General features: G+C 38.1%; 1 protein-coding gene across 3 annotated transcripts in view; it reads right to left on the bottom strand.

Moving 5' to 3' along the window:
• Window positions 1-17,072, bottom strand: part of LOC139967583 (uncharacterized) — a 30,197-nt gene that overhangs the window by 12,871 nt on the left and 254 nt on the right. For all 3 annotated transcript variants that reach the window (XM_071971536.1, XM_071971537.1, XM_071971538.1), the window contains exons 2-5: window positions 16,386-16,766; window positions 11,879-11,937; window positions 5,623-5,896; window positions 219-3,458 (exon numbers count right to left, since the gene is read on the bottom strand). In XM_071971536.1, coding sequence (XP_071827637.1) covers window positions 219-3,458; window positions 5,623-5,896; window positions 11,879-11,937; window positions 16,386-16,638 — 3,826 coding nt within the window. In that variant the 5' untranslated portion in view covers window positions 16,639-16,766. The remainder of the gene's footprint in view (window positions 1-218; window positions 3,459-5,622; window positions 5,897-11,878; window positions 11,938-16,385; window positions 16,767-17,072) is intronic.

The raw sequence follows: 17,072 nt of genomic DNA, 5'->3' as shown, positions 1-17,072 counted from the left end.
GCAAAAAAACCCCCACATCCTCATAGCATTTTATACCGCAAAGATATGAATTTTTCATTTTTTTTTTTTATATTTCTAAATGAATCTGGCAACATGGGAATGAGTGATGTCATCGGGGCACTTCAGCTGAAATGTCTTTGTTTTTTATTATGATATATCAATCATAAGTTCCACATTGCTTTTCACCAGAGAATCCTTTTAATGGTAATGATACTCACCCATCTGAAGTGCTTCAACACCGTTCTCAAGGTACCCGTCAAAAGCAAAAGCATGTCTGATGTGTCTTATCACCCTCTTTAGGACCAGGGAGGGTTCTGACACCTCCTTGGTGACAGGGAGTTCCTCTCCACTGGACATACTGTACCTCATGTGAACCCCACTGTCCCTGGATGGTGAAGATACAGTCATCGGTGAGGAGGCGGGGGCAGCAGCTTGTTTCAGTCCTCTCACATCACTCGACTTTGAAGCAGACGATGCCTTTAGCTTCCCTCTCTCGGTACTTTTAGATGATCTGCTAGAATGGTTGCTAGATTTGTCGATTAATCTACCACCTTCTCTGTGACCCAAGACAGGGTCGGCACTACTCCGTTTGGAATGTTTCTTGTTCTTCTCTAAGTTGGTGCTACTTTGGGACCTCGTCTTCAATCTACCAGGTTTGGAAGGAAATTTATCTGAGTTGATTCCGGACGGTTTCGGAGTGAACACTGACGATTCGCTGCTCTCCGAGTCACTCAGTAACCTCCTCTCGAGTCTCTTTGAGTTGGCACTTTTCTTGTTGGATGGGGCAGCAGTACGCCTGTGCGGATCCCTCCTCGTGTCCGGTATCGCGACATTACGATAGACATCCCCGTTCTCTGGGTCACTGCTCGTATCAACTTGTCTTTGCGGACTGCTTAACGAAGAATTGATGGGATAGAACGGGCTGGAGTGTTGTTGTGGCGAAGACATCGGATGGCTCGGTGAGTACAACAATGGGCTACCGCTCAAAGCTGGGGAAGGACTAAATGCTGGTGTCCCAATTGGTATCATCCTAAACAACCCAGTTTGGGGATCCTGCTGAAACTGGACTTGCATTGAAAAGACCCCTGGGGATTGCTGACTGGGACTAACCGGAGCTCCGACTGTAAATGGCATACTACCAACAGCATCGTGGGGAGATGTCATGGCGGCATTGCTGTTGCTACCTAGCACTGTTTGCTCCTGCTGCTGTGTGACACCGTGCAAAGATGGAGAGGACCGGGTGATAGCAGGGCTACCGGCAGCTGATGCAATATTTAATGAGTTTGACTTTGTTACATTTATAGATTGCTGGTCAATAATATCACTCGATACGACTGGCTCCGTGGTGGGAGACAAATGATCTCGTTCATTTGTGATTGCGGATAACAGATCCAACCGATCTGGTTTGTCCACAGTTCCACTAATGGATGGCACAACTGGACATGGGTTCAAAGGTACTTGTTTCTCTGGTTGGTAGTCGGTTCCCTTTGGTTTATCAATCGGGGAAAACAATGAGCTATCTGGGAGAGGAGATCCTGCAACAACGGTCACCTTCGCGGTCTGCAGCTTAGAAATGTCTGTCAAAGTCGCTACGTTAGGTGACGAAACCTTTCTGACACCTTTAAGAGTCAAATCACTAACCAATCTGTCTCTATTTTCATTTCTTGCACTTAATCTTCCATCTTGCTTACCAGAACTCTCCACTTCAGAAACAGAAGAGCTAGATGCATTCTTAGGCGACACCTTCTCATTTGGTATTTCATGTGATATAGGTGATGATTTTTCCATTTGAGTTTTTAAACCTGTTACTTCTCCCTCTTGGACATTCCTGTCCTCTCCTGTCTCCTTGATAGTACATTTGTTACTTTCATCTGCTTTGCTACTGGTTGTGAATTTGTCTGATCCCTTGGGATTATCTGATCCCTTTGGATCATCGATCTTTGTCGATTCCGATGGGTTCCAGTCTTCGTTGTTTCCCACCGTGGGTACGTCAAGATCACTCATGGCATCCTTCTCTATATCAGACACCATTGTCTTGGGGGGTCGTTCCTTCTTCGAGGACTTCTTTATTGCTTCAAACGCCATCTTCGCTTTCAGTTTGGTGTCTGCATTTGAACTGATCGACTTTGACGACGGGTTTGAAACGAAGTTTTCACCTGCCACGATAATTGGCGTAAAGTGCGTGGCACTGGAGGTATAGTTCGAAGGGACATCCCCAATGTCTGAGACGGTATTCCTCCTTTTGCTCATCTGAGAAGAGTTGACAGCTTTAGCACCTTCAAAACTATGAGAATGCCTGCGAGATTTGTCCACTGCTCCGTTCAGCTGCAGAGATCTGTTGGTTTCGTGGCCTTTGCTGTTACTTATCTCGCTACCTGGCTCTGAAGATGGGTCGCCTTCCTGGCTTTCTGAATTTGACTCGACGCTCAGTCTTTCCGTGCTGCTTTGAGCACTCTTGTTACACTGACTCGACCGGCTCTGCCTGGGGGTCTTAAACGCTGACGATCGAGGGTCCAGTGCGTTGAAGGCGGCGATGCTGTGAGATCGCAGCTTTGGCTTGATGATCCGGGCGGCGTCTACATCCGATTCCTCCGACCAAGGGTCGTCTAAAATGAAATCTTCATCAAGCTGCAAGATATTTTCTACCGGTCCTTCTCTGTCCGTCTGCTCCATCAGATCAAAATTACCCGGTGAAGAACTAATCGATGGATTAGAGACCCTCTCTTGACAACCATACCCTGTTGTTCTTGATTTCAAAATGTTAGCTAGATTACTGATCGCATCTACATCCTCTCCATGATGCGAGATGCCGTACTTCCTGTCTGGGACGAGGGACGAGTCATCGCTACCACCTGACAGATCCGCACCAAGTCCTTTGATTGACTCCTTTATGTTCCCTTCACTGTTGGACTTATCGGTTCTCCTATAATTGTTTGTTTCGTGTACGCTCCTGTGAAGCCACTGCGAGCTAAACGACGTACCGACGGACGCTATAGAATTCCTTTTCAACAAATGAGGCTTCTCAATGAGAATATTGTTCTTCCTGGATGGTGAGCTCTCCTTATTCCTCTCTTGTCCCGTCTCCGTCTCAAATTCTCCCTCTGAATCATCCCTCTTCTTCGCCTCTTGTTCCGATGTATCGTAAATCTTCCTTAGAATCTCCTGAGCACGCTCAGATAAGTTACCGAACGCATCTAAATTTGGAGGACTCAGGGTTGAACGATCCATGTTGGCGTCGATACCTTCGGTTTTGTTCTTTCCGTTCAAATGCCGATGGGACTTTGATAAGTTGTCATCTGGCAATTTGGGGAGAGATCTCTTGCGTTTTCCCAGATCTGCTGCTCTTCTGGACGATAATCGTTTCTTTCTGTTGTCACTCGTCGATGAAGATGTTGTGGTTGTACTACTGTCGCTTTGATCTCCATTGATTGAACTCAACTCCTTCAGGTGAGTGAAATCTGCCAAAATAAATGCAAAGATTTATAGTTAGACACAAACCAGATAGGAGTTTCATGAAGCAACACTTTAGTTAATACCATAGATCTACTTTAAGTCAAGGCTGTAATTTTTAATTTCCATTCAAAAATGACTTAATGCACAAAATTAATTTTGATAACGCTGCAGACCACTATAAAACAACACTGCTATCAGGTCAGGTTTGAATACCATTTGATTATTGAGAAAAGATCCTTTAAACATCTGAAGCCATCCATTAAAGTGGCTGAACAACTTATAGTCTAACACACAGACCCTTAGGTCAGTTCTCAGCACAAAACTCAATTGAAAAACAATGTTGAATGTCATCCAGCTGGGATTCTCACTTCCTTTATGAATCGTTAAAAGAACAACGTTTGGTTAAATTTTAATTTAAAAAAATTTTCTTCATATTACATCAGAATATTATCATATAAATGTCCTGATTTCTACCATGAGATACTATATCATGTTTACATGGTTTCCAGAGTTTGACTGCTGGTGACCCAGATGACCTTTGACCTCTACCAAAAGCAATTGAGTTTTTCTATTCAATATATAACACATCTGCATGCCACTTATAAAAAATCTCCATGCTTCCTAACTTGAGATACCGTGTTTACAAGGTTTTCAGTGTTTGATATCTGGTGACCTCAGATGACCTTTAACCTCCACGTTAAACTTCTTCTAAGTGTGATTCATGCACATGCCAAGTATAACAAGATTTCCACAATTTGATCCCTGGTAATGCCAAATGGCCTTTGATCTCCACTAAATATAATAAGGGTCTTGAACTCAACATGTCACAACTACATACTAAATATGAGATTAGTTCAAGCTTTTCCTTAAAATGGTAGAGTTTGAAGGCACCTTCCTCTGTTCAAATTCTAACCTAAGTATATTGTTTACTTGAGCATGACAAGCCGGAATAATTCGATGTTTCCAGTTTGCAAATACAGTATATAGCTATGTGGGCCATTTATAAATTTTGATTCTGATAGAATATTGAAAGATCCTATGGTTCAGAGTGTACAACACTGCCTCCATGGCTTCATAGCCTCCATGGCTTCTTTCGCAAGTTCCTGCTTGCGGGAAGATCACATATACATACATACATACATACATACATACACACATACATACATACATACATACATACATACACACATACATACATACATACATACACTGCTGTATACATCTTTGCATTCTTATAGCAATTTCCACACTTTGCACAGTACTCTGCGATGCTATAATGAATATAGGATATCTTATATATGTTATAACGTAACAATTTTGATTAGGGTGCATTGCACGGGTACATAGAATTTGAGGTGCATGATTTGTACAATAGAGACAAGCCAGGGAGAAGCTACATGATATAGCTACTTTACACGGTACAATGAAAGGAAAGATAAGATATCAATACTATTCAGATTGAGAAGGATAATTATTCAATCGTCCGGGGAAATAATCAATAGGAGCTAATTTCTTTTGTTGTGAAGTTACTTCTATAGAGAACGCTAATCAAAGAATGAAAATGTTAGCACTAAAACATCCCAGTACATCAAAAACAGGGTTTACAGAATTAAAGGACAACTAACTAACATCTCATCTTACTTTTTGTGACCCCCTCAACAACTGTTGACAACTATTATCTGAGACTATCTATACATGTTTCACTTTGACAAGATTTTAATTTCACCACATCCTACAGGTACTGTATGCATTCAAATTGGAGAGACAGTCACATGACAAGATGTGTCTAAGAAAAAGGTTTGACAGCTCGGAAGGCTTTCACATAAGACTGTACATAGTATGTATTCTTACCCTTGTCAATTTCCACTGACCGATATGACAAGGTATATTCGATAGAGATTTTACATGATACTTAGTGGTGCATCAGGCAATTGCTAAAATTCACTTCATAGAACTTCATTAAACATAACTTTTACTTAAAAATCACAGAATGTACAAACCATTCAACTGGGTCAGTTCTAAGGAAAGCTTCCACTGAACAATATGACAAGGTATTTTGGATAGAGATTTAACATGATATTTAGTGGTGCATCAGGCAATTTGCTAAAATTCACTTCATAGAACTTCATTAAACGTAATTTTTACTTAAAAATCACTGAATGTACAAACCAATCAACTGGGTCAGTTCTAAGGAAAGCTTCCTTCGACTCCAGGCAGTTAGCTTTGAACAAACAACTTTTGATGAGGACGGGCTTGTGTGTTTCTGTAAATGTCCTTTGCATCTCCTGATGACCTCTAGAACCATGGGCCTATCATCAGGATCCTTGGAACACATCTGATTGAAAAATTCTGAAGGGTGATCTTTCCCGAAGTGACCATTTCCATTTTCGTCTGCAGTAACAAGAGCTTCCAACAGAGTTTTACCGAGCGAGAAGATGTGTCCCTGGTTGGATAAAAAGAGAGTTTAAAAAAAGGATTATCAAATTTTTCAAGAGAGTAACAGGTTTGGGCTACTGCAGTGCATTTAACCATTATGCTCATGGTGTGGCATCCACAATATTTAAATACCTTGAAAGGATATACTGTAGGCACAACATTAAATCCCATATACGTTGTAAAAGCTCTATACGAAACACTCAGCTACAGTATCTGTCCAGGTTGTATCTCTATAATTAACACATTTAATTCTTGAGAAATGTTCCTTTAAACGACTGCAGTTCATCAATTAAAGCGACTGGATGATAAAGTATATATAATAAACACACCATTAGGTCTGTTCCTCAGGTGCAACACAGACCTCAACGGGGTGGGGGGGGGACATCTATCTATGGCCTAAAATGACATGCTTACAATTTACAATTTTTCATGGACAAATGATATTGTGTGTCATACAAAGGTGTTTGGTTGATTATCTGAAGTTAAAACATGGTTTGATCTAGTTATTCATATTCATAAAACAACATTGGATGAACACTAACATTAACACTAAGGAGCCGGCGACATCATCAGTTTAGCCTTAAAGGAGCTTTCCAGAGATTTAGCATATTTGAAAAATGAATACCTCTAAAATGGCTACCTAGAAACATGACTGACTAGTGCTCAGTTTTCTTTTTTCATGGACTATGACAAATCGAGAAGAAAATCCCGCCTGCCTAAATTATTATTCATTATCATTTGATCCCATGGCTTGCAAGTTTGTTTTTTTCATAACTTGTCATCAAGAAGGGTTGCCAAGAGTGGTTCCACCATTTGAAGTGTGTAAAAACTAAATAGGCATGAACACAATACCACATTCATTGTCGCATTCTAAAATTTCAGAGTTCTTCTGTCGTCAATTAGGACAGAATGATTAGAGAAGTACAAAAGCAATGGTATTGAGGGTGGTACAAGAGGTGTATATATTTCATTCATTGCAAGAAGATGCTTAGACTGTGACATTAGGCTACTGATTTGTGGCATGACATGTTTACCTTACTGGTTAGTGCATATCTGTGGTATTAGTGGCTGAGAGTATGCAGTCTCTAGTGACAATGTGCCACCAACTGTTTCCTTTACATAGTCTATCTTCCACTGACCTCAGTCATATATGGTTTTTTCTTACAGGAGGTATATTAAAAGAAATCTTGAAATGTTAACTTTCTTCTATATGATCCATATATACCACTGAGCCCAGCCACACAGTGTGTTCCTCCATTGGTGGTTTTAACTGAGCATTCCCTATCAACTACCATTGGGGTCCACCCCCCTGCAATGTGGTCATTTGTTCTTGATTTCATTTAAGTCTGCCTCAATTCAACCTTTCTCATAGTACATTTCTATAATCAGTGACTCTTGAGGGGCGGCGAGTCATATCTGACATATTGTTTTTAAATATGTTTTTCCCTTTTTTTCCACTTTTTCTTATTGATTTAACTGAGCAGTGCCACCTCTCGGCCCACTGTGTTGTGTCCTGCAGTCTTGATCTCACTTGATAGGTGTAAGCTCGTCGTTACTACAATCATTGCACCCTCTGCCTGTACAACTAACTACTCCGCTGCAGTCATTCAGCACACAACCCCACACAGTACTAGTTTTAATTGGTGCAATCACAAACCATTAATTTTTAATCATCTACCATTGTTAATAAGAGCATTGTATATATTTATACAATCCATTCAGTTTGTTGTCCCCTATGTTCCTTCAGCCAATTCTTCTACCGTATTGATCTAGTGTATCAGTTTGGCCTCTACAGGGGGAACAGCTAAGCACTACACCACTTTTACACAGAGTATCATGACTGTTTCATCGTCGGTAAAATATGTTCTTGTGACTGAGATGCGAAGGTCTGCACTGCACCAAATCAATAAAACTGTTGTATACACACTTAGTCTCTACATGCAGTATATATATACAGGTCACACTACAAAAGCACAACTTTCAAAAGAGAGCCTTAAATTGTGAAAGACAATCTTAGATAAACATGTAATTATGGGTTATTATTCTTTCTGGTTTACAGTACTTAACAGTTAGCAGAGGGAGCTAGTGTATACTTTGTAATGGTTTATTTAAATTGACAGTCTCTTAAAAGAAAGGGGAAATAGTAGGTTAGTAAATGTGCTCTTTTGTGTTTTTAACATGAGGATGCATACCATTAAAGGCATTGAAGACTCGCCCCAAACCGCGTGTCGCCCTCTCAAAAAAGTTTACTTTCCGTTGCTTGCAAGTGAAGTTTTCTTCTTGTCGCTACAAAATGCAGATGGTAATTAAACGTGATACCCTTTCATCTTTTATCTAGACCTGAGATGTCCACGCTGCTATGTACACTGTGTTGTGGGTATTGACCGTAGTTGCATGTATTGACTATACACTAGTGTCTTATTACTGACGGTAGCAAGCTGTGTGTGTATTTTCTGGGATCGATGATGGTGTCTAACACTTCTGTTACACCTCATTCAAAACTAGGTCAGATTACCGGCATGAGACGTTTCTTTGTGCGCGAGTCTTCACTCCCTTAATCCATGACAAATTTCTAATGCATTGTACACATGTCATCTGAGGACATAAAAGTCTCAATGTTTTCCCATTGAGATTTTGTGTTGCATAAATTTGAGGAACTGACCTACAGTACTGTAGGTAATGGTCTGTGTATTAGACTTCATAGTCCAGTCACTTTAGTTGATTTCCATCCCTTAGTTAAAAGAGTCATTCCACAAAAACTGAAAGTGTTAGAAAAAAATCTCACCTGGATTGATAGCAGTCCTTTCTTTCGGTCAACAAAATACCACAATTATTGTTTTGGGCCTTAAGTCTTCCTTTAAAGTAACTTTTGTCCTAAATATCGGGCTCAAATTTTAGTATGCTTAAAGTTTCCCTATACTTTCCTATAGGTGTTTCATCCTCTAAAGGAGCTATTTCAGCTCATAAAGTGCCAACTGATTATCAGATATTGAAGAGGATTAAAGGATGACCTTAGACAGAATTTTAGTATTCATATTTTATAGTAACCAAAAAAAACAAGAACAAAAATTGAGTGCTAGTCATGTTTCTATCCTGGTTTTCAAGATATTCACCTTACAATCTGATAAATCTCTATAATGCTCCTTTAAGGGTAAATTAATAATGATATCGTTGTCTTCTCGGTGTAGGTTTCAATGTTTAGGTTATTCCATTTTTATTTTAAGAAATATTAATAATTGATTCAATACATATATACAACAGCACATACTTGGATGACAATCAACATCATTTGTCCCAGGCAAACTTTTCACAAGCTATAAATAAGCATGTCATTTGAGGCCATGAAGTTTTATGTTTCCCATTGAGTTATGTGTTGCATCTGAGGAACTGACCTAATGGTCTGTGTATGTATTAAACTATATAGTCCAGTCACTTTAACTGATGAATCTCAGCAGTTTTAAAGGGGCATTCCTCAAAAGTGGAAAGTATTAAGGTCTTGACTGAAAATTCCTAGTGCATTGTGACCATTATGTAACTTATCAAAATAATTTTTGTGCTTATATTACGTCATCCTTTAAATTAGTCAAGGACATGAAAAATTGCACATTAAAGTTTAGCATCATTAATTACATTAATTTTAATTTTAATTACAAAACTTTCAAATCTAAACCTTCCCCGCCCCCTCCCCCCCCCCCTCCCCCATCTTCACTTTATGGATGTACAACTTTGCAAAATAGAATGTAAACTATTGTAGGTACACTGTAAAGAGAATGGCTTAGAAGCTGCTTGTGTGCTTGTCAATTAATCGGATGAAATTATTGTACAGACAAAACCTTGAAACGGGGAAAATCATACTACAATGCTAGCTTGCCCATGTTTATTTACTTGACACAACTCAGTGTATCTGCTTTGATTTCTACAGAATAATAAAACTTATAAGAAATTCACAGAATTAAACCAAATTTACAAATAAACTCACTTACCTTTAGTCTAAGTTATGTGTGCAACTCCCCTACCAAATAATCCACAAATTGATCTGCATTTATTCAACAAATGTTGTGTCCGCCAAAGTACAAAAGGCAACCACATGTACTATTGCTACATATTCCACATAAAAATCCTGTTCTCTTCCATATCCTTGTGAATAATATATTGACGTTGTTGATACTTCGAATAAGAGGAGTTTACACAAACTGTTTTTGAGGATTTTAAAATTTGATAGGGAGATGAAAGAGAAAGTTTTCCACCACAAGCAGAGAAATTTGATGTGATATGACCTCTAACTAGATCTATTACAATAATGAGAACAGAAGCCAGTAATCCCCGGGGAATGTGCAACAGTAGGATTGCCAGCAGGTGGTCTCATTGTTCCACTGATTGGACCCGGGGAGGGCTTTGTTATACCCATTGATCTGGGAACAGTGGACAGATCATTACCAATCTTATCTCAGTCTGGGAGCAAACAAGTGGTGAACCGGATGATGGCAGCAAACAGAAATTTGCTCGAGACAAAGCTAACGTAATATTAAGGAAATGATGGCGACATTTCAGAAAGGGAGAGGACACATTTTCCTTTCCAGTGGCAGAGTGAGACATTGAGTAGGAAGAGAAGAACTATGTAATATTCCATAACGCTCTGATGCAAACTTCAAACATGTGGGTCTACTGAATGGTACGGAAGTAGCATGATACCTTTAGTGCATATAGAGAGGGGGGAGGGGGAGGGGCGAGACATGGGGACTTTGATAATGGTAGCAAAGAGATATTTTTCTATATTTTTGTTCAGCTATCATCTGATGACAGGAACAATCACAGAGACTTGAAAAGTACCGCAAACGGTAACAGATTTTAAAGAATCCCACTTATCAGGATCTAATTGAAAAGACGATATAATGAGACAGAATCTACAGACAAAGTCCCTGGATGGTCTTTAAAAACAAAAACTTGAATACAGCTCAAAAGTCCAGAATACCCTAGATCAGTGACCAGCATCACTGCATTATCCAAAAATCTAGCTACTAAGATTACTTTTCCCCCAGTTTAACGGTTAGAACGTTTTCAATTAATAGTGAAAGGCTTTGTAAATATTTATCTGTATGATAGGACTAGATCTATTCATAGATGATAGATATAAAGTCACTTCAGTTCACACTTCTTATTCCAAGTTAACTATTAACACAGTCAAGATAGATGTTCACTGGAGGCTACAACTTCCAAGGTTCCAGTTCAAATCAACCAATTTGTAGTACATATTCTTTTTCTTGTCAGTGAACAGGTTTAACAGTTTTACTATTCAAATCAGCCGGCAGATTGCTGGCTAGGCAACAGGGTTGGAAAGCCTTGCTGAGTTTCATGTGGACTTGTTTGCCACTTCAAGAGACCTGCTGCTATTGCTCGTAAAGTGGGCAAACAAGCACCACTAAAAAGATGAAAGGTACTTAATATTAAAAAAATTATATGAACAATCTCCTGTTTCCTTCTATCCTGATTGCAAACATTTTTTTCCCCCCTCCTCTCTGCTTTAAATTTCGTCAGGTAAGTTTTCCATGAGGACTGTTAATTTCCTGCGAATCTGGTTTGGATGGTTTGCAAGGTTTCCCAATCCGTTTGAGTAATGCATTGCTGAAAGTTTGTTCTATATTTTGGGTATCTGGAAAATAGTCCCGTACAAGTCCATAGATAGAGGGAATTGACAGAGATTGTTGCTTCCAGTCAAAGATCTAGTTACCAATATTAATTAGGAGAAGCAGCTGTGGTTAATTTTTTTCCGTAAATTTAAACTGTTTCTTGGCCAATTGGCAAACCTGTTTCAATAGAGGGATGATCTGGTGGGAGATAAACACCACAGCTGGTAGATCGGGTGAGAAAGGTTTTTCTTTAAATTAGTTTGCTAAGGGGTTTAAGTAAAGCAAAAAGTTAAGAAAACTATGCATAAAGTCTGTATAATGCCCAATATTAAAACAATGACTGGTACAGTATGTTTACACACCTGGATCGTCGCTGCCCCTTCCTTGTACTCGGGTGGCAAGAAACTATCGCTTGCAGCATCTGAAAAGAATAATAGATATAGTTTCCACAGTAAATGGCATGATGGCATGAAGCAAAGAAATATTTTAGATTTACAAATGAGGCTACAAAAACTAGTTTAACAACAAGTTCTGTCTAGCTTTACAAATTTATCAGTAAGATCTTGTAGTGCTTTGGTATTTAGATGTATACAATCACATTCTCTACATGTAGTGGACACTAATAAATGTCTAACCATGTGCTATGAGAGTCTTTTAAGTGGTTCTCAGCTTACCAAAGAGCAAAGGATAACCACCACTGGTGTCAATCTAACAAGCTTTTCTGGCTGAATTAACTATTTATTCAAGTTACTTTGGGGCAGGGCCCTGGGACCAATGCAACAGATCCATATTAGCAAATTAAGTTTCTAAACAAACTTGTACAAAATGATCACATTTCTGTATCTATTGTACATGTATATCATTCACTAAAGATCTTGCTCAAATGATAAGGTAAAGTCATACCTCACCTTCTGGGGGCCACAGAAGACTTTGTAGTGTTAACGCAGAAGATGACATTTAACAACGAAGTGAATTACAGTAATTTTGTTTTGGACACACATTTATCTTATGTTTTTGTTACATGTCTAACATGATATTGATTGGAAGGGTGGGGATGGAGTGGGATGGGATGGGATGGGGTGGGATGGGGTGGAATGAGGTGGTGGAGGGGGTACTAGATTTACTGTATATGTGTTCAAGTAGCTTTGACAAAAAATATGTCTTTTAAAGGAATGATTCAAAGGTAATATATATTTTTGGTATTTAATAAAAGACCTTAATCTTTAGAAGCATCTGGGTGAAATTTCAGTAAATTTTTATGTATAGTTCACATGCTTTTGAAATATGCATTATGTATCAAAATTAAACTTGAAGCAAGCAGCAGTAATGCAGGGAAATAATTCATCCAGTAAATTGCATCGCAATATGGGCAAAATGCTATACAAGTGCAAATATGTATAGCAGTTGTTATTGTACACATGGATGATTAAAATTCTATGTTAATCTCAACATACAATATTCTGGCATCCAAATAAAAGCAAAAATTCAAAAATCCAATATACAATTTTTTTTTTCCACTTTTTATCTTGAGACAACATGGAGACTAAGATAAAGCAAGCATCACAAAAGTTGTCTTTTGAGAATGAAATGTTGCCAAAATATCAGGCTGATCAGTGTTTTATTTCCTCAAAACATGTGGCGAGTTTCTTAACGGAAGAAATCTTTAGTCTGTGGGAGTTACAGTACTGAGTCTGAAGTTGAGGTTAACCGTCAGACTACTGTACATAAAAGTGTATTTTTCTTAGAGTCACCAGTATTGCACATACCTAGTTCTGTAGAAAGCATATATATATATATACCACTTACACATTTTGTAGACACAAAGTCTGAAATCACTTCTCTTCACTTACAGTGTACTTATTCTTCTATATTGCTCCTTTATCTCTGGGGAAAATACGAATCAGACCCTCCAGGAAAACTTATGAGCAATTTATCCTAATATTTGAAGACAATATTGATGACCTATAAAGCGTCAAAAGTGAACTTTGAAGACCATTATTAAATGTGGCAATTCACAAATTTATATGGATTTAACAAAAATTAATTATTTCTTTCACTGAATGTTCTGGTTGAAGAAAAAATGGTCTACCAATCAAAACCACCCTCTGCAATGGCACGGCAAACAGAATAATATACTTTACAGTGCAAAGGAGTTTTCCATCAACCTCCCTTCCCCCTACCAAAAGAACCTACTAGAGTATATGTCCTTGGCAATGCCACCAAATCTCCCATTATTTAAAATCACCAAATCTCAAATTATTTAAAATCACTAAATCTACCATTGCTTAAAATCACCAAATATCCCATTATTTAAAATCACCAAATATCCCATTATTTAAAATCACCAAATATCCCATTATTTAAAATCACCAAATCTCAAATTATTTAAATCGACAAATCTCCCATTCCCAATATATTTAAAATCACTAAATCTACCATTGCTTAAAATCACCAAATATCCCATTATTTAAAATCACCAAATATCCTATTATTTAAAATCACCAAATCTCCCATTATTTAAAATCACCAATTTTTTCAGCTAAAGTACATGACATTTAGCTCTAATCATTGATCATCACTCATTAGTAAAATAGCAGCTCACACATTTACTTTCTATCACGTTTTCTGTCAGTTTTGCTACACAATGACTGCAATGTACCCATCTCAATGTACTCGGCTACCATACAATGCTTTGTCCAAAATAAGTATGCATTTGAGGCAGTTAGTTGCATTGTCAGTTTAAAAAGTGTTTACTTTAACACTCTTTCGCTCTGAGTTAATTTGCTCGCCAATATTCTCTCACTATTGGTCTTTCTGTTTCTCTGTGAATTCTCAACACAACCAGTAAAAGACAAATTGAGGTAAACACACTTATTACATCATCAATGCTTTAAAGGCCTACATATTCCATTCTCTTGCTCTTTTCACTCTCAAACAAATTCGCCATCCAGTAGCGGGAGACGAGGCTGGTAGGGACAATGGTGGTCAGAGTATTGATTTCAACTGTGGATCAATCGTTGGGATGACCTTCTAAATAGGTTTAAGTGCAAGAGGAACATCTCTGGTATCTTAACCAAGGAATTAAACTGACACCATGAGTACATTGGTAGTCTTGTGAGCTATAGGATTAACTTGGCTTTATATTATATAATTTGTGAAATTCCAAAGTTGACCTTCACTATGTATGTAGTGTTATAATGTGATGTTTCAAAACTGCATATATATATCTATATATATACTGTATATATATATATATATATATATATATATATATATACTGTACACTAAACGGCCAATCTGAAAGACTGAATGTTGTGCTCTGCATGAGTACCACATAAATATATTATGATCTAATATTATTACGGCCATGATAAGTAGACCTATTACTTTTTATCATTCTTGAGAGGAGGTGGGGGAGGTTATGGGCAGGGAATAGGGGTTCACATGTCACCTAATATTGTAGTTTTCAATCGACTTTCAGTATGTGTTCACATACAGTATTAGCATGCACTCTACCCTAGAACTGGTTAGACACATCCATGTACTGTACTTAAATGCTTCTACTTTACACGGTGATTGTACAGTGGGTAATGCTAATATACTGTAGCTATCTGCTAAGCAGCCACATAGATATATGTATATGTGGTGGAAGCTGAATGGGTTGTAACTGACAAACAGACAAACTATTAACATTCAGAAATCTCCAGATTGAATATCAGAATTCCCATATAACTCGAGCTGTATACTTGTCTGATAATGTAATGAATCTACATAATGAGATTTTTTATCACGTTCTTGACCTGCCCTATCTGTATGTATGATATTTCTGTGTATATCAGTGACAAGTAATGTGTATATCTAATTACTGTTTATGGTTGTCAATTGTCAATGGGATTAGTGCAATAACTGTGATGGGCTACAGTGCCAGGAAATCAGTTTATGATCAAAGTTTGTGTAACTCAGTTTTGAAGGCTTTAAATGTCTGAAGTTTGTGTCTTATCAAACTTATGCTATGGTTCCTATGTGAGAAAAATTGCTCTATCTTTGGACTTATATATACCAAATATTATACAAAATTTTGTCCATTTTGCAGAGCATGTTTTGCAAAATGTTTTGATACTGGGTAAATTATCCCCATAGTGCCTGTCTCCAGGGGAAATTAGCAGTAAAATAGTAGTGGGACGATACTGTGTAAGACTATTTTATTTTGCACAACTGGCTGTACAAGGAAGTGAGGTAAATATGACTATCAAAATCAGGGAATAGAATCTCTTCCCCCCCCCCCCCCCTCCCACACTTTTCTTCACTTAGAAATCTTGAGGGCATAAGTCTTATCTTTTAGGGGAAGTGATCAAATGAGGATTATCATCACTTTTCCAGACATAACTTCAAAATTCAAAGACATTCTTGAAGACAAAGACAAGAGGAGGAAATTTCCTTCTCCTTACATTTTCCATATCTTGTGAGAACTATGAGTAAATAAAGGTTAAGAAAAGAATTTATAAGCCTCAAAATTGGGGTTATTTACTGGCTAAATGCCAGTGGATATTGCCACTTGCCAGTGGATCAAAAGAAAGAAATTTTCGGCCGGTAGACATTTAGATCATAAACAATCACCAGTCAAAAATTTTTGGGCATGATGTCTGTTCCTCACATTTAAGCACCATATTACTGCTGGTTATAAACTGCACAGCAAATATTATTGGACTGCTGCTATTTATTGTACAGTTACTGGTAATGTGGACTGTTTTAAGAAAATGCTACTACGTAATTGGTGGGAACTTGATTTTAGCCAATAGATTCTTTTATGCACTTACATCTTTTAAAAGCAAACTTGTGAAAAATTCTAGGACTGAATTTATACATTACCTTTGTCCAAGAAGTTCACCCCACCAGAAGAATTGAATAACAGGGTTTCTGTGTTCAGACATAGGTTTGAAAAGAGCTCTGGAGACGTCTTTTCCAGTGACAGGAGGGCAAGACATGTTTCGTGGCAGACAGACCAAAGCTCATCATCGTTTAAGTAACGATCTCGTAACCGCAAGATGTCAGTCAAAGTGATCAGTTCTTCCTCCTCTTCAAGGGTTGGTAAAGGGTCAAATTTTGGGGAGAAAGCCATCATTGCTCATGTATTCACACGAGTCGAAACTCCTTGGATATACTGTCCATCCATTTTAATTATCAGCCTTTTCAAGAACTTCTAGCTGCCTGATTTGTATGCAACTTGCTTCAGTAAAAATCTGTGATATACTATTATGGAAAACAATAAGAAAACACAAAATACTTGACAGTGATTCATCGATGTTTTGGGTAGCTGTATCTTTATTTTTGTCTTTCCTTCCACCCATCCTGCTAGTGCTACTGTACATTGTACTTGTAACTGTAATTAGGCTGGGAACTCAAATTAAACTGTGTTAAATAGTGAGCCAAGCTGCTAAAGTAAACCTTCGGTTTGTCAACTTTCGGACAAACTGGACAAATCTTGGTGCACAGTGCACTTACTTAGAAGTCGTAACCTAGGCCTAGTAAGAGATGTTGTCTAACCTAGGCCTAGGA

Source organism: Apostichopus japonicus, chromosome 5 (genome assembly GCF_037975245.1).
Source record: "Apostichopus japonicus isolate 1M-3 chromosome 5, ASM3797524v1, whole genome shotgun sequence".
NCBI lineage: Eukaryota > Metazoa > Echinodermata > Holothuroidea > Aspidochirotida > Stichopodidae > Apostichopus > Apostichopus japonicus.
Note: the sequence above shows the minus strand (reverse complement) of the source record. Positions and strands in the feature narration are given on the sequence as shown.